The sequence below is a fragment of the Peromyscus eremicus genome, chromosome 4, assembly GCF_949786415.1.
Source record: "Peromyscus eremicus chromosome 4, PerEre_H2_v1, whole genome shotgun sequence".
In the NCBI taxonomy this organism is placed as follows: domain Eukaryota; kingdom Metazoa; phylum Chordata; class Mammalia; order Rodentia; family Cricetidae; genus Peromyscus; species Peromyscus eremicus.
The window spans coordinates 5,392,812-5,418,011 of record NC_081419.1 but is presented as its reverse complement, the minus strand read 5'-3'; the positions used below and the strand labels follow the sequence as shown (position 1 = coordinate 5,418,011).

The following is a 25,200-nucleotide window of genomic DNA, read 5'->3' as shown; positions in this document are numbered from 1 at the left end:
CTGCAAAGGGATCACATCTCCAAAACACTCTGCTAAATGAAGGACCAGACCGCAAGACCATGCATCGTCTGACTCTGCTCACAGGAGTTTTCGGGTTTGGGGGATGATAGAGTGTGCTGGAATTAGATGGTGGCCACAGATGTGTAGTCCTGTGAATTCAACAGCTGCTTTTAAACAGTTAACTGTACATTGTAGTTTTTCCATGGGCCTCTGATTCCAAGAATTAGAGAAATTAGAGTTGATAGCCAAGGCAAGATTTTACCAGAGTGAGAGCAGGGTCTCCTGGCAATCACCCACTGCTGACACCGATGCCACCCTCCACCCGATGCTGGGTGGCACACACCATACCCATTGGGCACTTTCAGGCTTCCCCACCCCCACCCCAGCTCCACACAATCCACAGAGAGGGTCACTCACTGCCCATCCTTGGTCCACTCCACCTGGGGTGTGGGGACCCCTGAGGTCTGACACTCCAATTCCACATCAGCACCAGCCAGGCCCAGCACCTCCTGAGCGGTCCCAGCTCCCGGCAAGGAAGGAGGGACTGGGGGTGGGGAGGGAGGTAAAGAGGCGGTAGCTCAGACTCCACACCCCCGGCTGACCACAGGACCTTTGTCCATGAAGGTCCCCCGGCCTGCACACCCTACCCACGTGAGAAGCTCCCCGACACTGCTGGATGAGCCCTTGCCCTGAGTTATCAGCAGCATGGACTGCCACTGTGCAGCACCATTGTGTGGCGGTTGATCTTGCCAACTAGATGAGATTTAGAACACACTGATTTGGAAACAAATCTCTGACTGTGTCTGTGAGGGATTTTCTGGATTGGGTTAATTGAGGTAGGAAGACACACCCTAAACGTGGGTGGCACCTCCTCACAGGCTGGGGTCCTGGGCTGCATAAGAAGAAGAAAGTGAGCTGAGTACCAGTATTCATCTCTCTCTGCTTCCTGACTGTGCATGTGACGGACCAGCCGCCTCACACTCCCGCTGCTGTGACGCCCCCATCATCATGGTGGACTCTACCTTTGCACTGTGGGCCCAGATAAGCCCTTTGCCCCTTAAATGGCTTTCGTCAGATATTGTGACAACTAAGACTGCCTGGTAGTCACTGCTGTTAACCACGTGACTGTCCCCTGGGTGGTATGCTCTGTAGGCTCCTGAGGATAGGGTCTAGGTCTGTGGCAGCCCCTCTGTGCATCTTGCTCTCTGCTGACACATGCTTGGGAGTTCAGGACACGGTCCTCACTCACTGAACACAGCAAGGTTGAAGTCCCTCTGGGCGCTACCCCCCTGGTTCTCAGCCCGGCAGGTATAGAGGCCAGAGTCACTCTCTTGGATCCTGGGGAAGTGGAGGGACCGGGCACCATCCAGGAGGCGATGGTCACCAGCCTCTGGGATCTGAGGACAAGGGGCCAGAGGGAGAATATGATCAATGAGGGAACAAAGGCCGGGGGAGCTGTTTGGTGGCCAGAGCCTAGAGAATCCACCAAGAGGATTCCCAGGAAGTCCTTTCAGGACCACAGTTCCCCGCTGCCCCTGTACCCAGGCATCCCCAAAGACATGTCACACATGGAAGCCCCCCCCCCCATGCCAACCTCCTCTGGAGACACCCACCAGCTGCCCCTCCTTGAGCCACACCACCTCGGGGGCTGGGAAGCCCTTTGTGTCACACTCCAGCGTCAGAGGCTGCCCAGCCAGGCCTGACACGTTGGTCACGCGCCCTTCTTCCCGGATGCTGGGGGGCACTTGGGGGGCAAGGAGAAGCAGAAGAGTGGTTCCCACTTTGGCCGATCTTGTTAGCTAAGACAGGCGACCCACATCCTGCTCCATCCCCAGGTCCTCAGGCCTGTCATCAGCCTGTCCCTGGGACCCCTGAAGACCCATCTGCTTTCATCTACCCTGGTCCCTGATCTGACCACAAGGGCACTACACATCCCACATGGTCACAGCAGCGTCACACAGGGACCAGAACAGCCCCTCCCCCACTGCGAACAGATACCATACGCTGACATCCAGTCTGAGAGGCGGGATTCCTGGACACATCCGGTTCTACCTGCAACCAGGTGTCACACCCGGGGAGGCCCTGAGCGGGAATCGCTAAAGGTCGGCCCAGGTGTGTCAACCTCTCAGGGAAGACATTCTTTGACAAACTGGGGACACAAGGTGGCTAAAAGTGCTGTTCAACCTGAGAGGTCCGGCTCACCCCGGCAGCAGGGAGTGCTCCCAGCCTGTCCTGCCCTTGTGGAGACCCAGCTAGTCAGAGGCCTCCAACTCTGCACTGGGCAGCCTGTCTGCAGGGGTAGGAGCTCTTGGCAGTGGTGGCCCGAAAGAAAAGGCCTGGTGCGAAACTCTGGTCCTCAGGGTTGCACAGCAAGAGGCTTACTGAGTGCGCTCTCACCTCAGATCTTGACCTGCTGACTCATCTCAGAGGCCTACACTGTCCCTATAGATGTACCTGGTGAAATGAGGTGCCCTGTGCAACCCTCAAGCCCCAGTCTTTCCTGGCCTCTGGGAGGTGGAGATCACGTGTTCATGTGTCCCTTCTAGGAAGCTTTTGGGCCTTGGGGCCTGGGCATCATTTTGGATCCCATGTGGAAGACGGATACAAGCCTGTCCCCAGCCTCCATCTCCAGGGCCTCAGCTTACCGTAGACCACCAGCTTGGCTCTCCTGGATGCAGAGCCCACCTCGTTGGTGGCCTGGCACTCATACTCTCCACTGTCCGCAAGTGAGACTGAGGATAGGAACAGGGACCCTTCATCCAGGACTGCCACATCTGCCCGGCCATTCAGGGGCTCTGAGGACGGGCCCCTCCGCCATGTGATTTGTGGCTTTGGTGTCCCTGGCAGGGTATGCAGAATCGTCAGGCAAAATATCGGACACTGCCCCTCCATGCCAGCACTGTCCCCTCATGTGACCCCTCTGCACATGCCACCGACCTTCATGGGGGGTGGTCTCAGGCTCTGTGTCACCCCCAGGTCAGGAGAAGGAGTGCTCTCAGATTGGCAGTAATTGTCCCCTGTCCCCACACAATATTGAGCATCCATAGGTACACGGACAAACCCGTTTTCTGATTCTCAAGGAGGCCCCAGGTATCTTTCCCACACACCCACTGCCAGCCCTGAGCTCTCCTCTCCCTGTCAGCTCCGACTTTCAAACATTCCACAGAACACTCTGTCAGCTAGCTTTTCTTGCTCAGTGTCTTCCCCCATGAGGATTAGGGTCTTCATTGTTCCCTGCTGTGCCCATGCCACCAGCACAGCCACATACTGGGAACTGTGTGAATGAACAAGCTTTCTGTGCTCAGCATGCTGCACTGTGCCACCGGAGCTGGACACAGGCAGTGGGCGATGTTGACTCTACCTGTCCTGTCCTTCCTTCCACAGCATGACCAAAATTGGGGCAGCCATACTCTGGCCACATACCGCAGCCCGGGAGGAGAGGTGATGATGTCCCTGAATATCCCAAGGGCTTCCCTGTGCCTGGCTCCGGTGCTATGCCCTTTAGCACTCAGACCCAGAGCCCACTGCTCTCCACTCTTGGAAAGGGGTGGACCAGCCCAGAAAAGATGCCTTACAGAGGGACTTGGGTGAGGCTGATGACACCAAAGTCTGGCTCTGATGGTTCAAGGAGGAATGTGGGAGAGACGAGTGGACCACACTGTGGGACAGCTTGAATGTAGTAGGCTCAGTTTGGTGCCTTGCCCATGGCTGTTACTGCCTGCTGTTTCTAGAGTGCAACACTAGGTGGCACTATGATCGAGGCTTCCAGTTCCCACTTAGGCACCTGCTCCCGAGCCCCCCTCCTGCCTGCCTCCTTAGTGCTGTTCAGGGATCTCACAGGTGCCCTGCTGCTGGAGCCGGCGGCGGCGTTGCCGAGGCCGGGGGATGCAGGCTCCTGCTGGCTTCTTTACCCCACCTCCACAGATTCTCAGCCTGGGGCAACACTGACCAAGAATGATGGAGACGGATCTTTTCACCCACCAGTCACAGACAAGACCAAAAGGGTGGGTCACTGGGACAGTGAGGTCTGGTGGGTGGTGTGGAACATGCTTCACCTCCTGAGTGCCGGGCATGGGACTGGGACATATGACTCACACCTCCTGCCTTAAGACCTCACCGCAGAGTCACTGCAAGGGACGGATGTGCCCCTGCCATGCAAATGAGGACCTGTGGCTCAAGAGGGATGTAAATATCCAGAACAGAGCTGGATCTGCCTGGACAGCTGACCCTGAGGTGGCAAGCTGGACCCTCAATTGCATTGCCAGCCCAAAGCAAACCCAGAAAAGGCTGGATTGCTTAGGAACACTGTGAGGAAGTATGGGGAAACATGGTAACCCCACAGTCTCCATTCAAAAGGTCCCAAGAGCTGCCCTTAGCGACGGCTGTCACTTTCCCAGACTCTGAGGACTATGGGGATGCATAGGCAGGCTGACTGGAGGTCAAACCAGACCATACTGAGTCACATACTGGCTGTGTGTCCTTACGTAAATTGCTTAACCTCTCTGGGACAGGACATCCCTAATAGAAACTAATGGCAATATCCATCCTATAGAATTGTCATTGTGACTCCATAACCCCCATAACCCAAGAAGGTCACCATATATGGTGGCGAAGTTCCTGGAACCCAGGCCAGCCCTTGCTTTCCTAGCCCCACCCTGGGCTCAGCCTCACCTTGGGCAGGGCATGGCAGACTGGCATTCTCTCCAGCCGCTCGCTCCAGCAGGCCTCTGGTCTCGTCGACCCCCCAGTGTGGTGGCTCTGTGGGAGGTAGTGAGGCCATGTCCATAACCCTCAGGTCTAGCATTCCCTTCCAGAAGGGGTTGGGAGGACGGGGTCTCCTCCCAGAACCCCAGTCCCCAGCCTCCCAGGGAGGCCAGCATCAGAGGCTGGGCCTGTGCCTCAAACACAAGGGGTAGAGTAAGTAGGGTCATGGCAGTGTCCTTCTAACAGTATCTTGCTTCCAGTTCCCAACAGTGAAAATGTTAGTATTGATCCAGAATATTCTGTGGCCTTGCCTATTACTGGATCACCTTGCAGGTGAAAAAATGGCCTGAGTTGTCCAGGTGGTAAACGAGAGAGCTGAGCCAGACACCTGATCCCTGACCACAGTCTCACGGGGACTTCGCACAAGGCCCCTAGGGTCACAGGCCACAGGTCATCTGTGCAAATCAGGGAGCCTGCACGGTTTCTCTGAGGACCTACTGCTCAGAACTGGACCTCAGAGGTGTGGGCGGTGGCAGCGGGAGGTAAGGTGCGGTGGTCCCATTCGGGGCTCGGGCACTTACCCAGCACACGGAGCTCCAGGTTCCAGGTGTCGGTGCCAGCGCTGCTGGAGGCTTCACAGCGGTACAGCCCGGCATCAGAGGTCTGGACAGCAGCAAAGTGGACGGAGCCCTGGGGTCCCTCACCCCTCAGGGCCATCCCATCCTTGAACCAGTTCAGCTGGGGTTCTGGATTGCCCTCTGCCACACAGTTCAAATCAAGGGCTTCCCCCGCCAGCACCTTCAGGACCCGAGGGCCAGGCTGCACCTGAGGGGGAACTGGCAGGGTTCCAGGGATGGGCATCAACGTAGGCTACCTAGTTAGGGGTCCCAGAGCCCCAGCACATGCTACAACCCTGTTACCAGCAAGCAGCAAAATCATCACAGGGGATGGGGAGACCTAAGGCAGACATTCCTCATTGCCCAAGGAAGAGCTATGGACCATGTAGTCTTCCCCACACCCCGAAAGAGCAGAATCTAGCGTCTACCTGGACACCTGAATGCACTCAATGCATTTGTCCCCTACCTCCACCAATGTGCCCTGTGCCACTTGAGAAGTGCCATCTGGTCTACCCCAGTGTAGTGGGCATATGGGGAAACTGAGGCACTGAAGTCAGGACTGACTCAGAATGGCCCAGCCAGGTTGGAGCGGCATAATCCCAGCTCTGTTCCCTGCCTACACTGTGGTACTTGGCACCCCCTGAGCCTCAGTTTCCCTTTGACAGAGGGGTGAGGTCGCACCCACTCCCATTGCCCCCCTCAGCCACACCTATGGGATGTGTTTGTATTTTCCTACACTCCACTCTGTGAATCCTCTTGCAGGGTGGAGAATGCCACACCCAGTTTGAAGATGGGGAAACTGAGGCTTATACAGATTTGCCTCCTCTCCTGGATGCAAGGAGTTGGAGATCACAGCCCTGGGTCTGTGTGTCTGAGATTTCAGGCTGCTTCCAGAAGGCTCAGCCTGTGCAGCCAGGAATATCCACAGAGCCCAGGCCACACTGCCCTTCTGGGCCACCAGGCAAGCTGAGGAACCCCGACATTGTCCCAGTTTCTAAGACACAGTCTCTGGGCAGTGGTGGCGCACGCCTTTAATCCCAGCACTTGGGAGGCAGAGGCAGGTGGATCTTTGTGAGTTCGAGGCCAGCCTGGTCTACAGAATGAGTTCCAGGAAAGGCGCAAAACTACACAGAGAAACCCTGTCTCGGGAAAAAAAAAAAAAAAAAAAGACACAGTCAAAGATAAGCCCAGGCATTGGAAACTAGCCCATGACCCACTGCCTGGCAGTGCTTGGAAGGGGTGCAGGAGCATGGAGACGTCTATGCCATGCCCACCATCTTTGCCATACCTCAGTCTACACCATTCTAAGCACATGACTATTAACGTATCCCTTCTGTTGACTACAGGTTGGGCATGATTGTGGTCCCACTTTACAAGGTTCAGAGAGATCAAATGACTGGCCTAACGTCACACAGCAAGCTGGCAGCAACGTCAATTGAGATTCAAGCCCTGCTACGCTGTTTCCAGATCTGCTTTTCACTTCCACCCCCATGTTCCTCTCACTTGCTAGGGCAAATCTTTTCTTTCCACCCCCAGCCCAGACCTCAGCCTATCTGTCTGTAAAATGGGATGCTGGTGTGGACAGGGCTGGCACGCATCTGTGAAGGGTTGGGGATGCTTGGCTGTGAGGGAGGATGATGTGTCTAGCCACTGAGTTGGAGTGTGAAGGACACAGATGAGTGAACACTTGCAGCTGTTCACCATTACCCACAGATTTTGAACGTGGATGTCAAGTCACGATCAACAATGTGGAACATTCATTATCTTTCCATCCCTCCCTCATGGGCCCCATGAGAGTAACAGGTGAACTGGGCCATGCTTGGTCCTGTCTTAGGGTCTCCCCAGGGCGCTGGTGTGTGACTGGCATGAGATGACTTCTTTTGAATGGGACCATTCCAGGGACCCCTAATGTGCTGGGGACCAGCCTCACAGTGGGTGTAAATTTAGACCTTGGCCACAAAGTCGGGGCTGCAGTGGTGCCTGAGAAACTGGAGCCTCCCCAAATGTCAGCAGGCCTGTTCCAGGTGGGCAGCTTGCTGAAGCAGAGTGGGTTAGGAAGGGTCTCTTCACGGAGCCTCAGGCGCTCCTGGCGGGAAGAACCCTAAACCCCAGGAGCCTCTGCAAAGCTAGAGCTGGGCTCCCACGTTGTGTGACTCCAAGTGGACAAGAGGCCCTGGGACCACTGCTCCTTATATGTCCCTGCTCATGGTCCCCACTGGGCCCTGCTCTTCGTGGGCCTCTTTAACAGTCTCCCCAGGCCCAGAGACAGGAAGAGGGATGCCTGCTCTGGCACTGTGGAGCCTGAGAGAAAGTAGAGGGACAGACAGGGCATGGAGATCATGGATGGAGTGAGAGACAGCCTCCGGTGGGCCTCTACCTTGAACCCTGAGGATGTAGTGGCGAGACGTGGCCCTACCTTGAACCCTGAGGATGTAGTGGCGAGACGTGGCCCCTGCGGGGTTGCTGGCCGTGCACTCATAGTGGCCATTGTCGCCCACCTGGGTCTGTGTCAGGTGCAGGGAGCCTGATGGGAGGAGGTCATGCCTGTGGGAGGGAGGAACACCAGTGAGATCTCATTCCACCCTGGACAGAGAAAGGCTTGAAGATCCACCTCCAAGGATCCTGCTGCCTCCCCCAGGCAGCCTTCCCAGACTGAGGTAGCATCTACCTTCAGGACTTGACTCCAGCCCCTGCCCTGCCTCCAACAGCCAAGGCCAGACCCTCTCAGTGTAGCACATGTAGAGAGGTGGGTGGGTCCCAGTCCACACTCCCGGTCTACTTAGCTGTGTGACCCAGGACGTAAACTGTTACCTCTCCCAGTTTCCAGTTCCTCATCTATAAAATGGGCCTGCATCCCTGGGGCTCTGGCACAACACTCCCCTCCAGGCCACACTACAGCTGATGGCAATGCCCCTTGTCCTCAGCATATCTGTTTGTCAGGAGGCTAGAGTCCCTCTGCTTCCAGAGAAAAGTCCACTAGCCCTAAGTCCTCAGTGTCTGATCCCCAGGCTCTCCCGAGCTCAAACCCAGGGTCTCTTGGGGAGTTACTCTCCGGAGGCATCTTGGAGACCCATGAAAAGAAGCTTTGCAGACCTTCCCCCAGCTCTGGCCCACCTTACCAGTCCCTCCCCACCAAGGTTACAGGACCCTAGCCAGGCTCCAGCAGCTGGGATGGACCCCAAGGGGCTCTGTAGACATGATGTCAACTCCATATGTGTTGGCTCCAAGGGATGGCGGCTGCAGCCTGTGGCCCTGACTAGCCTAAGAATAAGGGTCCAGAACAGGGGTGGAGGACCCCAGGGTCAACTGTCAACCTAGAGCTGGTCTGAGCTCTTCAGATGGCCTTCAGCCTGGTTCCCCATCCCCTTGCTGCTGGGACCAAGCATCCGCCTCTGCAAAATGGCATCACAGGGCCCCTGGCGGGATCCCTGGGAACCAGCCCTGCAGCCCCCACCTCTCCCCATGCAGCTGCCAGGGTGCATGGTTTCCAACCACACCCAGGCTGTCAGCACTGGTTTTGCCTCTATCCACCCATCGGTGAAGCGAAGCGATAACCCCTCTATCCAGAACCTTCTAGCTTGTCCGAGTACGCAGCAGGCATTGTACACGGCTCTGGATGACATGTACGTCAACAGCAAGCACTCTACCAACTGATCTATATTCCAGGCCCCCAGCACCCTTTCTTTCTTATAACCAATCACAGGTCATTTCCTGCAGAAGTTGGCACGGGCGTGGGGTGGGATGCTCACTATCATAAGGAAGAAATGAAGAACTTCGGGTCCATGGTTCAGATAAGCAAACTGACACTGGCAGGGGCTGAGGGCACCTGTCCTGCCCAGAAGAGTGGGTGCTTGCTCGGGTGCCGAGGTGGCCAGGGACAAAACTCAAGCACACTGCCGTGGCCTGGAGTGATCTATGCAAAGCATCCCCTCCTCCCTCATCATCCTCATCCCAGGCCCTGTCAAACCCCTCAGAGCTCAGGCTCAACCCACTCTTGCTGCTCTGTGCCTGCCGGGATGCATCTGTTCTCCTCTATGCAGACACCACTTCCTCCAAGAAGGCTGCCTGCATGCCCTAGACTGGCAAGCCCATCCTGTGGTCTCTCATGGCTCTACCCAGCTTGTGACACCAGGATCCTGTCTGCCAGAGGCTCCAGTGGGAGACCCTTTATCACCAGACCCTGCACAGAGCAATGCCTTTATGGTGATCCAGCTTGAAATTCCTACTAGGCTCAGAGAAAAGGTAAAGCCACTGTCCTGGGTCTGGGTCTGGCTGGACATGACTGGGAGGTTTTGGAAGGGAATTCCAGGAAGTTTACACCTGCCCTTCCCCCAACAGCCCTCCCTGCACCTTCCCAGAGGCTCGGGAGGGAAGCCCTGGCCAGGGAAGGGAGGAGGTGTACAGGACGCCAGACTCTTCAAGCCACGAGCTGCTGGGGATGGAGACTCCGTCAATAGGAGGGCTTCTTCAAGGCTCTGCAGCCAGATGGCTCCTCACAGCACCCAAGGGAGCACTTGGACTCAAGGGGAGTTTCCTGTTTATTATGTCCATCTGGCTGGGGCCTTGCAGTCGGTGGCCAGGCATACACACATGTCAGAATGCTGGGCTGGGGGACCTGCAAAGAGCCCACTGACTCTCCCCACCCCAGGCAGAGGGCTGGCCAACAGCCTCCTGATCTGCCCAGGTGGACGGACCAAGGTACACCTGGTGGGAAGCACACCTGGTGGGAAGCACACCTGGTGGGAAGCACACCTGGTGGGAAGCACACCTGGTGGGAAGCACACCTGGTGGGAAGCACACCTGGTGGGAAGCACACCTGGTGGGAAGCACACCTGGTGGGAAGCACACCTGGTGGGAAGCACACCTGGTGGGAAGCACACCTGGTGGGAAGCACACCTGGTGGGAAGCACACCTGGTGGGAAGCACACCTGGTGGGAAGCACACCTGGTGGGAAGCACACCTGGTGGGAAGCACACCTGGTGGGAAGCATCCACAGCCCGCACCTGCCTGCTTTGCTCTTCTGCACCTCTGTCCAACCAGTTGCCCAAAGACACTAGGGTATTTATCATACATGCGACCGCTGACATTGTCTGCTAGGAACTGGGTGAGCCTCGGTCCCTACTCTATCCCAATCCTTAGCACACAGTAGGTGCAAATGAATATTTGACAGCAGATTACAGCTGCCCCCTGTCCATGCACACACTCCCTCCCCGCCTTCACTTGCACAGTCCCCTCTCTCATAATCTCAATGCAGCTGTGCTACCCTCTGGACGGCACTGGTTCCGGCCCTTCCATGGAGCTGCCCCAGACACTCCCAGGCAGGCTAAAGTTCCAGGACCTAGGCTCGCTCGTTTGTTATTTATTCATTCCGTGGGAGTGTCCCTGGGTCCCTGGGTGACTACAGTGTCTGTGTTCCTCCTCTTGGGCTGTTGAGTCTTGGCCTTTGTCTGCTCTGGTCCCTCCCATTACCACAGGGGCCATCTTGCTGCCCCTGGCTATAAAAGGTCATTCTGTAGCACTTTCTACCTTACCAAAGGAGCACACAGTAGGGCTGGAGGCTGGAGAAGCTACCCTGTCCACGGTCCACACTTCTCAGCATATGCCTACTGTGTGCTGGCGTGTGCGGCCGTTGTCTGTTGGGCTAGGGCATCTCTAAGCCAAGGATGGGGAACCTTTCAGCCTAGTGGCTCAACCCCTCATCAGGAAGTCACAGGGGAAAATGCTGAGCTGGAGAAACTGAGGCAAGGGGGCTGAATGGTCTGAGAAACAGGGGGAGGGGAGAGACAGGAGAAGGGGCCTGCACAGTGGCCGTCGGATAATGAAAATTCAAGCTGCTCGTGATGCTAACAGGGATGGTGCTGATGTCAGTGATGGCTGCCAACTGTTGTGTGCTTCCCGTATATGCCTACACAGCTGAGCTCCTGCTGGAGTGCCTTCTTATTTGATACTCCCCAGCCAGGCCTGAGGACAGAGTCCCCATGGGCACCTTCACCACATTTAGCAAAGCAGAGGTAAGAGTGAAAAGCTCTGTTGCCCATGCCACTCAGCTGGTCCAGGAACAGTGGCACCTGGCCCTCAGAGCCTGCCACTGTGTGTCCCCATCACTGCGTGGTGACCAAAAGTTTGGGGTCTGATGTTTGGTTAACAAAAGGAGCCACTGGTCGTGGGAGGTTGACAGCCAGACTTTGGAGGCAGCAGACTGGCCACCAGCACGAACTCTGAGGCTCCACCAAGCCAGAGACCCCACACCAGGCCCCCAGACAGTCTGTGCTCAGCCACTGGTTCTCATTAGTCAGCCCCCATAAGGAGACTGCTGGGTGGGCTGGCTGTCCTGCAGGGTCCTAGGGAGTGGGCAGAGAGCTAAGAGAGATTTTGACAACTGGAAGCTTGGAGCTGCTGTGTCCCCTCGCCACCACTCCCCTTTTGGAATTGGGGATCTGGCCCTGTGTGGGTCCCTGGCTTGACGCCTCAGGAGAAGGAGTAGAAGCCAGGAGCACATCCAGCTGCCCCCACTCCACAGCAGAATCCCCAAACAAACATTAAACATTGTTGCCTAGCAACACGCCCCAACCCAGCATCCCAGCTGAGGAGAGAGATGCTGTCTGGCCATCACCACCCGCTGGACCCTTTCACATCTCAGATGGGAAGACTGAGGTCTGAGGAAGAGATGGATCTTGTTTGAGTTCACCAAGCAAGTTGAGTAACTCTGGGTAGGGTCCCCCAGGCCCTTGGGTGTCTAGTTTGAGCTGTCACCAAGCTGGCATGAGCTGTTCCCAATCCACACAGCCTGCTTTAGCTTTGCATTGGTGACTAGGAAGCTTCTGGAAACAACAGTTCCAGGACTGTGAGATCAGACAGTCAAAGGCCATTCTCTAATCCTGTCCTTAGCTGGTTGCCCTGGGGCCCGATCCCCCAAGGAGGTGACCCAGGAGACAGAGGGGAGCATGTGAATGGGGCCACCAGGCAGCACCATTTATAACCTGAAAGTGGTGGAGAAGTGTATGCCCCAAACAGAGGAACTGTGCTTACTAACTCCAGGGCAGCCCCAATGCAGACTTGGCCTCTGAGAGCCTACAGATGCACCAGCAGGAGTGGGCCAGAGCAACCAGGCACTTGGCCGTGCAAGAAAGAACCCAGTGTCAGGGCAGAAGCCAGACCCACCAAATTCATACAGGAGCATGTGGTGTGAAGGAGGCCCTCAGAAAGGAGGGGATTCGGGTGGGAGTTGGGGTCTCTTGGCTTCTCCACCTCCTTGGGCTCACTTTCTTCAAGAAGCTTTGACTTGGGAGGTGTTAGAGACACCCCCAAGTTTAGAATGTTACTTTGGTGCTTGGGAGAAGCAGTGAGCTGGCCTGGACCCAGAGGCCTGACCTGCATGTGTATGTGCATGTGCCTCAGTTCTATATGTGCATCTGAGTGTGTTTTTATCTGTGTGTACTGCTCCTGTGTGTCCAGCCCTGAGAGGGAAAATCATTCCAGTCCTCCTTCCCCCAGCCCCAGGTTCCTTCTCCTCCTCTGTGGCCCCAGTATGACGCCATTTACCGCACCCAGCTCCGGGGTGGCCTGCTGGCTGGGCCTACACTCTTGGCCAAACTGAGATAGAAGAGGCCATACCGGCCCAGCATATCCTGACTCCAACTCTAGCCAAGCCTCTTTCACGGGTTTACCAGGGATGCCGAGGCAAGGCAAAACCACTTTAGGGCTGAGACCATTAGGCCAGGCTTGGCACAGGAGGGTAGAATGCCAGAGGACAGAGGAGGAGCCACCTGAGGCATGCTGGGACCAATCTGGATCCTGAGGCAACCATGGAAGGAAGTGAACCCTTTGCTTTCTAGCATGGATCCAGAACCTGAGCTTTGGGGCTCCTCCAAGAAGGATCAGGAGGCCAAAGAGAAGGAGTAGGCAGGACAGAGGGGGAGGAAGCAGAGCACAGACAGAGGTCCTGGCCTCTCTTACCTTCAGGTGCTGTGTGGCTGTGAGGCTTACCAATCTCTACTCTGGCTGAACGTCTGTGGGGTGGGCGCAGGGGAGCCATGCTCTGTGTCTGTCAGTGGTTGCACTTTGGACTCGTGCTCAACTTTGGTCTCATCCAAGAAAGCCCAAAGAACCCCAAACACATGTCTTATTTGTTTGAAATGTGATTAAAAGAACAGAGGCCCTAAACGATTGCCCAGAGACATACAAACACCTGTATGTCATTAGCTGGTGGAGCGGGGAGCAGAAATGTTCTAGAATTGATTGTGGTGATCGCTGCATGATTGTGAATTGACTAAAAACAAAAACCACGGAACTGGGCAAGTGAAGATGTGAACGGTCTTGTATTAGAGGGGGACTCCCCAAAGCTAGTCATGGGCCAAGTCCAAAGACAACAGACTAAGACGAGAGTTGTGTGTGGTACGTGTGCAAGTCTGTGCACACACACGTGGAGGCCAGAGGTTGTATCTCCGTCTGCCACTCTCTAGCTTTTGAACCAGCTGTCACTGAGCCCGGCCCACTAATTCAGTCTGAGTGGCGAGTGAACCCCAGGGGTCTTCCTGTGTCTGCCGTGGCCCCAGCCCTGGGTTACAGTCTCTAGACACCATGTTGGGTTTTCACATGGGTGCTGAGGATCAAGTCAGGTCCTCATGCAGACGTTTGCCGACTGACCCATCTCCGTAGGCCCAGGATGGTCTCATTTAAAACAACTTTTCAATTCATTTTGTGTGTGTGTGTGTGTGTGTACATGCATGTGCATTTTGTATGTACATGTCATGGTGCATGTACGGAAGTCAGAGAGAGTTGCTTCCCTGCTTCCACCACGGGGGCCCCAGGGATTAAGCTCACGAATGAGACCTGGCAGAAGCCCCTTTACTCACTGAACCCTCTCCTTGGACCCAGGACGGCAACTTTTTAGATTTATTTTATTACTTTCAATCGTGTGTGTGCACATGTGTGTGTCCCTGTGTGTCTGTGTGAGATGGTGTGCACTCAAGTGCAGTGCCCAAAGAGCCAGAAGCAGGCATTGAACCCCTGGAGCTGAAGTTACAAGAGCTTGTGAGCTGCCTAATGTGGGTGCCGGGAACTGAACTTGGGTCCTCTGGAAGAGCAACACGTGCTCTAAACTGCTCTGCCATCTTTCCAGCCCCGGGTGGCAACTGTTGCCGAGCTGCTGGTGCTGCCTCAGTGAGTCTGTGACCAGCAGCAGGCAGCAGGAAGGAAGCAGAAAGCAAACGGCTTTCTCCATCTCCAACACTCAAGCACGCCACACCCTCACACAGGAGAGCAGGATCTACAGAATGTCCACTTTACAGATGTCACAGACAGCTGAGAGCAGCCAGTGGCCACCTGTGCTCCCCAGTCAGCCCAGGACCAGGAGTGTCTATAGTTTCTCCTGAGCTCTGAGCTCTCCTTACCCCAACCCTGGGCACACTGACTGCCCCTGGAGATAAACCCCCAGAATACCCCCCAATCCAGAGAGAAGCAGTGGGAATCTTCCAGAAGGATGCCAATAAAAGCAAAGGAAGAGAAACGGACTCTATGATGACTATTGCTCAAAAGGCCTGAGAAATTTACGGCTCCCTGTTGATCCATTAGCGCATCAGGGTGGAGGAGTGAACAACTGGAATGTGCTTCCCACTTCAGTAACAAGCCATAAACAAACAGGCCACAGCCACCACCCCGCAAGGAGCAAACATTAGCCTTTCTCCGGGAGAGATGTAGGCTCTCCCTCCCCCATCTCCTGCCATGCCGCTACCCCATCATCTCATCGCGTGGAGTGCTCGAGGACACTGTAGAGCCCACCCAGGGCCAGCTCTCTGAGCTCCATGTGTATTCAGGCACACACGGCTGCGAGCTTTGGAAGGACTCGGCAAGCAGATGTTCTGAGGGACACGTGGGGGTGGTGGGGGTGGGAGCCGGCTGCTGGAGACCTTCTCAGTCTGAACGGTCTCAAAGACTTTGCCAGGACTGATGTCACAGCCTGAGCTCTGCTGCCTCTCCCCCGCCCGGGTCGAGGACTCCAGGACTTTGAGGCACACTTGCTCACTGGAAGTAGCCCCCCACAGCCCCTCCTGAGCCAGCATCCTGTGCCACCAACCGTCCCTTGCAAGGTTCCCAGTGAGAAGAAGCAGAGGCAAGCTACCAGAGTCACTACAAGTCTACAGAGTGGCTGTGGAGGCAACTTGTGTCTTCGTCAGGGTGTATCTCCCACCCTAGTTCTGGATTTTTCTTACTCCAGTGACCCTGAGAGTATCATCCCACCCCAGGGACCCTCAGCATCTTGGTGTAGCTCAGAAAGCAAAGGTCACTGGGAAAAAGAGAAGCAAGGTAACCCACAGTACCTGGTACACACAAGCTCAAGCCTGCAGCTCAGGATGTGGGATGTGCAAGATGTGTGCTAGGTCACGATCCATATTCACAGAAGCCCTTGAGGCTTCCCTGAGTGTCCTTAAAGTCACATGCACCTGCTTGGGTCACAGCCACTTCCCTCCAGACCAGTCTCCCTCCAAACCAAGCTCGGCCCCTTCCTAGCCCCATATGCTAAGGCTGGGTACCTGTTGGTGACAGACAGCAGAGGGTGAGCGTCCTTGGTCCAGGTGACCAATGGGGTCGGTGAGCCTTGGGCCTCACAGTCCAGGGTCACCTCTTCACCAGCCTTGACTGTGACTCTCAGGGGGGCCTCCATAGCTTGGGACTCATTCATCTTGATCCTGGGCTTGGCTGTTTGGAGAAGTCAACACAGCAGGGAACAGAAGCAAGGGGGTAACAGAGGGTGACGTTACCTTGACCTTCGGGAGGTCCAGAGGGCAAGTGAGGCCAAGGCTCACTACCGTTGGAAGCACAGGTTTGTCATCTCCTTGGCTGCCCATCACTCTGCTCTACCATATCCCCATTGGTCCACCTTTTCATCCCCAGGGCATGAGCCACAAAATGATGCATGAACTCTCTCTGGCTCCTCACCAGAGGGGGATTTAGGATATCTAAGCACGTCATTTCTCTATTAGGCCAAAGACCCTTGATGCTTGAAGAGGCCTACTGCTTGAAGAAGCACCCACCCTCCACCCCCACAGCTTGCCCAGCATACACACACTAAAGGAATTTGGTAGGAAACAAGTCACATGGTGGAGGCATCTGAGCACCACTACGGCTTCCCATGGGTGTGACATCATGTTCCAACAGTAAATCCCCTTGTTGTTATTCTTTCTGAGGTAGAGTCCCATGGACTTAAGACCAATGTAGCCAAAGATGACCTTAAACTCCTGATCCTCATGCCTCCACCTCCTGAAGACTCAGATTATAGATGTAATGCACTATCACACCCAGTTTTTTGTTTTTAAGACATAGTGAGTTCCTGTCCTGGAACTCACTATGTAGACCAGGCTGGCTTCAAACTCACAGAGATCACCTACCTCTGCCTCCCAAGTTCTGCGACTAGAAGGTGTGTTTTCCCACACCTGGCAGTTTTTTTCAATGTGGTGCTGGGGATGGAACCCAGGGCCTTGAGCATGTTAGGCAAGCATTCTACCAAGTGAGCTACACCCCAAATCCCCATGCTTTTTTTTGTGGGGGGGATTTCGAGACAGGGTTTCTCTGTGTAGCTTTGCGCCTTTCCTGGAACTTGCTTTGGAGACCAGGCTAGCCTCGAACTCACAGAGATCCAACTGGCTCTGCCTCCCGAGTGCTGGGATTAAAGGCATGCGCCACCACTGCCCAGCCCCCATGCTTTTTTTTAAACATAAAATATTAGATTTAGGACTGGAGAGATGGCTCAGAGGTTAAGAGCACTGGCTGTTCTTCTAGAGGTCCTGAGTTCAATTCCCAGCAACCACTTTGTGGCTTACAACCTTCTATAGTGAGATCTGGTGCCCTCTTCTGGCATATAGGCACGTATGCAGACAGAAACACTGTATAATTAATTAATTAATTAATTAATTAATTAATTAATTAATTAAAATACTAGATCTAAAAGTATATAACAAAACCCAGTCAGCTTGCTCATCGTCTCTCTGCTTCAGACTCAGCCCCTGAAGACCCAGGTCTGAGGGAATGGCCAGGAAAGAGTCCTGTCCTGGCAGCATTTAGAGTCCGCAGGAAACACGAGGGCCCAGCCTACCAGTGTGCAACTGATTACTTAACCCCAGGAGCAATGGATGCTACTAAGGGGATGTCCCAGCCAGAGTTTACAACAAGGTGGTTTGCTCCAGCCTGGGGTCTGACACATGAGAGAAGCTGGTTGGTCCAAAAGGAAGAAGTTCATTAGCAGGAACCTCACCTGAGGCCTGAAGCAGGTCAGAGCATCAAAAGAAAAGAGGGGGTCAGAGGGTCTGGGGGCAGAGAAGGGTGAGGAGAGACAGATGAGGTGGCCACCAGGAAGGGGTCCTGTGTCTTTTGAGGGCTTGATACTGTGATTCAGATGACCGCAGAAGGCTGAATGAGTCCCTGTGGGATTCCCACTGATCCGCTCTCACACCAGGACCCTTTACTACTCACTATTGACAGACAGCCACATCTCCTGGCTGGAGAAGCCCACGCTGTTGGTGGCTGTGCACACATAGGCGCCTGCATCCTGGGGAGATGGCTGGACAATGACCAGGGTACCATCCCTGCTCACATTGTAGTGGTCCCGGGTACTCAGGGTGTTGCTTTCCTAGGACAGAACCATGGTGACAATGTCAGAGCTCACACTCTGTCCCAGGACACACCAGGTTGACATCTCTGGCTTCCCTCAAGATTACAGGCTCTGCCTACCTTGGTCCAGGTGATGGTGGGGGTGGGAACGCCTGAGGCCGTGCAGGGGAGGGAGGCTGGTACTCCTTCCTTGGTGACATGGTGGGTGGCAGTCGGATGGATCCTAGGTGGCACTTTTATAAACAGACCAATTTTAAAAATATTTTAAATCAGTGTTCCTAATGGCCAAGGCCCAGAAGCAACCCAAGCGTCCACCAGCAATGACTGAATGAGCAAAATGGGATATGTGCACATAGTGCACTAGTATTCAGCCTTCCAAAGGAGGAGGGCTGGTTCTAACGCTGACATTTTAGAAAAGTCAGAACCAGACCCGAAAACCCTTGGTGGTCACTGGGCGTTAGGGGGTAGGGGCGCAGAGCACAGAGGGTTTTCAAGACAGGGGGCCCTCGAGTTGAGACCACCATGGTGGGAACATGTCGTGACAGATTTGTATAATTCCATGGACCTCCTGTGTACCGTGGACTTGGCTGGTGACGACAGGCCCTTGTCAGCTGTCGGTATGGGTCACTCTTGAGTAGTGAAGGGGGTGTTGATAATGAGAGGCTACAGGTGACGGGGAAGGAATACAGGGGTATTTTTGCATATCTGTTCAATTTTTCTATGAAATCCATTAAAAAGAATCAACCAAACAAAATGAAAAACAACCTAGTCTGTCCAGGTTTGTAACCCCAACTACCTTGGAGAGGCTGAGGCAGGAGGACCCAAGTCCCAGGCCTGCCTGGGCAATACGGTGAGACCCCGTCTCAAAATAAAATTAAAACAAGAGGCTAGGGATGTAGTTTGGTGGCAAAGCGCTTGTCAGACAGGCACACACCGTGGGGTTCCACCCTTACCACTAGAAAGACAGGAAAAAGGGGGGAGGGGAGAGGGAGGGAAGGAGAAAAAAGAAAGGGACTAGGGAGATGTTCAGTCTGTAAAGGGCCTGCTGCAAAGGCCTGAAGACCTGAGCTCAGTCCCCAGCACCCACATAAAAGGTGGATTCCAGCCGGGCGGTGGTGGCGCACGCCTTTAATCCCAGCACTCGGGAGGCAGAGCCAGGCGGATCTCTGTGAGTTCGAGGCCAGCCTGGGCTACCAAGTGAGTTCCAGGAAAGGCGCAAAGCTACACAGAGAAACCCTGTCTCGAAAAACCAAAAAAAAAAAAAAGGTGGATTCCATGGTGTGCATGGGCAGAGGTAGGAGGGTCCCTGGAACTCTCTGAGCAGCTGATCTATCCTAAAACATAAGGTAGGGAGAGACGAAGGAAGACAGCCAGAGCTAACCTCTGACTTCTAAGTGTACACACACTCACAAGCACACACACAAGTGTACATGCATAGTCCACACAATGAAAAAGGAAAAGAGAAAGCTCTAAACTGGGCGTGGTGGCACACGCCTTTAATCTCAGCACTTGGGAGGCAGAAGCAGGTGAGTCTCTGTGAGTTCGAGGCCAGCCTGGTCTGCAGAGTGAGTTCCAGGACAGCCAAGGCTACACAGAGAAACCCTGTCTCAAAGAGAAAGTGGAGGGGAGACAGAAACAGAAAATTTTAGAACTGGGTAATGTCTGTGAATGTATTTTATACCATTGGATTCAACACTAGAAAACACTGGGAATGACCACCCTTTGGTTGATCTGATATCTAAAAGAAATTCAACAGGAGAGGAAAATTGGCTGAGTATCTGTGACCACATGGCTGACAGTCATTGAATCCACCCCAGACACAGGCTGCCTGTGCTGGGAACAGCTGTGCAGTCTCTCTGCTCAGGACTTTGTGTAAACCACTTAATCTCTCAGTCCCCATATTCCCGGATGTGCCAGGAAGCTTAACTGACTCTGACTCCCTGCTCATGGCTTTGGGGACCGACTGATGAGAAACAGCAGAAAACAACATTCACAGGACAGAATGAACTTAGAAACAGGTGCCAAAGGCATCCTGGGAGCCTTCTGGATTCGTGAAGAGGTCGGGAGTGAAGCCAGAAGCCAGGAGCCCTGGAGGTTCAGGGAGTATGTCCAGGGAGGAAAATGACTTTCTTGTGCTCCCAGCAAATGAGTGGTATGTGTGGAATAGACATGACAGGCCGAGAGACCAGGCTAGACCACACCAGTGTCACAGATACAGCCTATAGGCACTGTGTGTGTGTGTGTGTGTGTGTGTGTGTGTGTGTGTGTGTGTGAAGTGGAAACACATGAACCTAATGTGTTTCCCAGCTGAGGCCAGCCATGGGCTCCAGTTCCAGCTTCAGCAGGATTTTCATCTGCAGAATCTCTGACTGCAGAGGCAGGAGCCTGAGTCTTCTCCACCCCAGAGCCTCATGGGTTTGGCTCTCCTCTCTCACCTGAGGAGGCCTGCTTCTTCCTGCTCACCCCTCCACAGTTTCACATAGGAAGGGCCAGGAAAGAGAATATCCTAGGCAAATGATGAATACACCCAATTTATCTCCCTGTCTTAGAGATGGTGGCACTTGGTTGGGTGAGCTGAGGACCCCAACATCCCTAGTAGGAGGACAGCTGGGTAAAAATAAGCTTGTGGCTCTAAAATGGGCATTGACTGGTCATGTCCATGTTGTACAGGGACGTGTGTTCACAGATGAGGTGAGGTCATGGGAAGGCATCACAGTGCATCCAATAGGGGTCTGCAGGCTCTGCACTGGTTCCTCTGAAGCCATGAGAGGGACCCAGCCATGACATATTGTCACAGGAACATGTGACAACAGCAGATATGACCACAGGTTTGTTTATTTTAATGGATTTGTGGGTCTGGGGAGATGGCTTGGTCATTAAAGGCCTCCTGAGGTAGGAGCTCAGGCCCCACATAAAAGCTGGGCACAGCAGGTCACATCTATAATTCAGCATGGGGTAGGGAGTGGGGGGGGATGGTGGTGGAGGAGGTAGATCCTAGAGATCGCTGGCTAGTCTAGGCAATCAGTGAGCTCTGGGATCAGTTAGAGGCTATCTCAAAATAATGTGATGGATGGGCTGTGAGATGGCTCCATGCGTAAAGGGGCCTGCCATCATGCCTGAGGGCCTGAATTGTATTCCTGGTACCCACACGGTAGAATGACAGGACCCATTCCCTCCAGTTGTCCTCTGACCCCCACATGCATGCCATGGTGCAAGCACACACATGAATAAATAAACAAACGTGGTAGTGATATGAAGAGGAGGAAAGACATACACCTGATGTCAGCTCTGGCTCCACACACATGAGCACACAGGTGCACACACATGAGCACACAGGTGCACGTACGTAAGCACATAGTGCACACACATACACTATACACTCAAAAATAAATACATGGATGTGCAAGAAAATGGCTGGTAGGGAGATAGATTCAAAGATAATTTATATACAACACATATAAAGAACATATGAAGAGACAGGAGTGGTTGGTACACTTTTAATCCTTGCACTTGGGAGGCAGGGATGGGTGGATGTCTTTGAATTTCAAGCTAGCCTGGTCTATATAGCAAGTTCCAGGCTAGCCTGGGCTACATAGAGAGACCCAGTCTTAAGCAAACAAAAATAGCAATAATAAACTACATAAAGAATGTTTAGGTGTTATGTATAATGAATACATATTTTCTAGTAGTATATGCATAAATGACTGTTCTAAATATATATTATCTACATGCAGTCAGTTCTATATTCCTACACAGGTTCAACCAACCTCAGGTGGAAAATACTCAGATAAATACTTCAACTGAAAAGCATATTTTTCCCTTTGTAACAAAAAGTACAATGATCATTTACAATGTCTCCATTCTACTAGGCATTAGAATTCTATAGGCATCTAGAGTCTATAGGGAATGTGTGCAGTTTCTATGCAAATCCTACCAAGGGTTTCATGTAGCCCAGGCTAGCCTCTAACTTACTATGTAGCTGAGTGTGACTTTGAGCCCCTGACCTTCCTGCCTCCATCTTCCAAGAGCTGGGATTACAGGTGTGCACCACCACGCCAGCTTTATGTGATGCTAGAGATGGAACCCAGGGCCTTGGGCACACCAGATGAACACTCTATCAACTGAGATACATGCCTAGCTCAATTTTTTTTCACAAATTTTCCAAACAAAAGTGTTCAAGATCGAGTTACCTCAAGTGCCTTCCCTCAGCCCATTGCCACCATCTTGGGATCCAGGACTCACCCTGGACCGCCAGCTCCACATCTCGGTGCTGAGATCCTGCTGCATTGGTGGCCACACAGCTGTATCTCCCAGCATCCTCTTGCAGGGCCCGGTCAAGGTGGAGGCTGCCATCAGCACGGACAGCATGCCGGCCACCTGGAGGGAGCTGATGAGAGGCAGGAGCTTGGATGGAGGGGTCAGCACTTAGGTGGGTGGGAGACACTCCCAGGAGCTTCTCTGCTCCCCAGGCCTGTGGGGTACACCAGACCAAGAGGCCAGGGACCAGAGCTGGTAGAAGAGCCTACTGGGGTGAAAGTGTGGCTTCCCGGCCCTCTCTCCCCTGGGACTCACCATCTCCCGAGATCAGCAGGGTAAGGTGGGCCCCACCCTTGTAGTCCCACCTCTCCCTCAGCCAGCTGGCCAGGTAGGTAGGTGGGCCAGGGCCACCCGCCTAACCCAAAGCTGTCCTGTGAGAGTTAGTAAGAAGAATGTGGAGTTGAGGCAGAGATCTCAGGCTGTGGGGCAGTGGCAGCCCTTCCATGCCGCTGAGGCCCCAGAGAGAAGACAAGCAGAGACTGTAGCTGTGCGGATATGCAGAGAGCTTGTACTGCTTCTGGAGACTTCCTGCTGGGGACCCACCACAGCAGAGTGGGTGGGAGAGTGCTGGGGGGCAGGCCTGACAGTCCAGGAGATATTCATCTGCTAAATCCTGCTGAGAAGTTCTAGATCTTTCCAGCAGGCCTGGCCCCTTCGGGCTGCCCCAGTCACCATCACAGACCCCAACTGTATGTTCTATGCCCCCAATCGAGCTCCTAGGCTGTCTAGGTTACTAGCTGAGTGAGCCCAAAGGGGTCTCTCCTTACACAGCAATTGAGCAGGGGGTTCGACACAGTGCTCCCTACCCTGAGTGCACAGGGTCCCACCTTATCCCATACACCTGGCAGACTGCCCTCAAGGCTTCAGTGCTCGAGACCACCCTGCAACTCCACAGCCACATTTAACTGCACAGGCTGCAGAGGAGGTAGTGGGGCTAAAGATCGCCTAGGTCGACCGTATGCCTCTAGGGCACACTCTGTGTGCCACATGGATTCACAGAGCTGCACCTGCTCAGAGCCCAGCAGGGGAAGGAGAGGGAAGGGAGGAAGGGGGAAGGGAGGGAGGGAGGGAGGGAGGGAGGGAGGGAGGGAGGGAGGGAGGGAGGCACAGGCAGGCAGGCACAGGCAGGCAGGCACAGGCAGGCACAGGCAGGCACAGGCAGGCACAGGCAGGCACAGGCAGGCAGGCCATGCCAGTGTTCCCTGTACAGGGCTGTCAGGGCAGGGAGGTCAGCACGATGCATTTTGGTCTCAAGTTAGCAGAGGAGTATTTAATGCCACTCTGCAGCCTGGCTCACAAACTTGCCTGCACACTGAAACTTTTAGGGAGTGGCATGATCGCTAGCTATCCTCAGAGGTTCTGATTGGTAAAGGTTCTCATTGGTAAAGTTGAGGCCAGGATAAACAGCAAACTCCCAAAAAGACCCTGAAGTACATCTGCACTAGAGGGACACCATCTCAAGTTGGGCAGCATAGGCATGGGAGGGGGTGATGCTCTGGAAATGGGACTGGCAATGGGACTGGCAATGATGGACTGGAAATGGGACTGGCAAACTTTCTGAGTCAGGTGTCAGAGGTGGACTATTTTAGGCTATGTGAGCTCTCTCTCAGCTGCCCAATTTAATGCAAACATAGACTAAATTGTGAGGGGCAGTGTTTCAATAAAACTTTATTTAGAACAAAAACAGACCTTGGACCACATTGGCCCCCAGGCTTATACCTCTGAAGTTTTGAAATGTGGGCCACAGGGTTCAAACCTAGCTTGGCCACCTATTAGCTATTTGATTTTAAGCATGTGGCTTAACTTCTCTAAGCCTCAGTTTCTTTATCTGTAAAATGGGGAAATGACAGGTCTTTCTCCCCAGCAAGAGTGTGATGAGGGTAGAAGATGAGAGTCATAAGCAGGAGGGACTTTCATGCCACATGCTCTGCCATTAGCCCAGCACAGAGAAGCGAAGAATAAGCAAGGGTGACTGGAAAGGCATTTGGATGGCAGGAACAGCATGGGGTAGCACACAGACACATGATCATCTAGCCTGATGGGAACAAAATCAGATAGGAGATAGTTCAAATGGGATGGGGAGGTGGGGAGGTGGGGCGGTGGGGCAGGGAGATGGGGAGGTGGGGCGGGGAGATGCTTGAAATGCTTGAGTCTGCAGGTGGCAGAGGGTCCTGGCAGGAACCGCTGTTGCTGGAGCTGTTCCCTGCAGCCTGGTGGCTGGGACAGGCCAGGAGCAAGGCATGCGGAGTAGAAAACAGACAAGCCCTGACTGTCGCCCCAAGGCACCCCATCTGCTGGTGCTTTAGATGCACATGGAACAAGGACAGCCATTCACGAGGGCACAGAGGCTTCAAGAGTAAGGACAGAGGGAGGGCTGGGCAAAGGCGCGAGGGGCAGGGGACAGTGTAGACAGCCTGTGCCGTGAACTGACAAACTGGCCCCAGAATGTTCCGTTATGAGCTAAACCGCACAGGACACAGGTTTTTCCTGGAAACATCACAGCAGATCCTCTGTCCTCAGACCCACCCCCATCCTCTCTCCTCAGACCCACCCCATCCTCTCTCCTCAGACCCACCCCAGACCCTCTCTCCTCAGACCCACCCCCATCCTCTCTCCTCAGACCCACCCCCATCCTCTCTCCTCAGACCCACCCCCATCCTCTCTCCTCAGACCCACCCCCATCCTCTCTCCTCAGACCCACCCCCATCCTCTCTCCTCAGACCCACCCCCATCCTCTCTCCTCAGACCCACCCCATCCTCTCTCCTCAGACCCACCCCAGACCCTCTCTCCTCAGACCCACCCCATCCTCTCTCCTCAGACCCACCCCCATCCTCTCTCCTCAGACCCACCCCAGACCCTCTCTCCTCAGACCCACCCCCATCCTCTCTCCTCAGACCCACCCCCATCCTCTCTCCTCAGACCCACCCCATCCTCTCTCCTCAGACCCACCCCAGG

At 54.3% G+C, this 25,200-nt stretch overlaps 1 protein-coding gene across 1 annotated transcript in view; it reads right to left on the bottom strand.

Annotated features, from left to right (window-relative positions):
- Hmcn2 (hemicentin 2) overlaps positions 1-25,200 on the bottom strand; it is a 155,104-nt gene that overhangs the window by 78,599 nt on the left and 51,305 nt on the right. The window contains exons 19-29 of the mRNA XM_059260027.1: positions 22,170-22,314; positions 18,048-18,160; positions 17,790-17,946; positions 15,854-16,019; positions 7,738-7,865; positions 5,286-5,540; positions 4,672-4,758; positions 2,646-2,840; positions 1,614-1,744; positions 1,250-1,397; positions 418-544 (exon numbers count right to left, since the gene is read on the bottom strand). Coding sequence (XP_059116010.1) covers positions 418-544; positions 1,250-1,397; positions 1,614-1,744; positions 2,646-2,840; positions 4,672-4,758; positions 5,286-5,540; positions 7,738-7,865; positions 15,854-16,019; positions 17,790-17,946; positions 18,048-18,160; positions 22,170-22,314 — 1,652 coding nt within the window. The remainder of the gene's footprint in view (positions 1-417; positions 545-1,249; positions 1,398-1,613; positions 1,745-2,645; positions 2,841-4,671; positions 4,759-5,285; positions 5,541-7,737; positions 7,866-15,853; positions 16,020-17,789; positions 17,947-18,047; positions 18,161-22,169; positions 22,315-25,200) is intronic.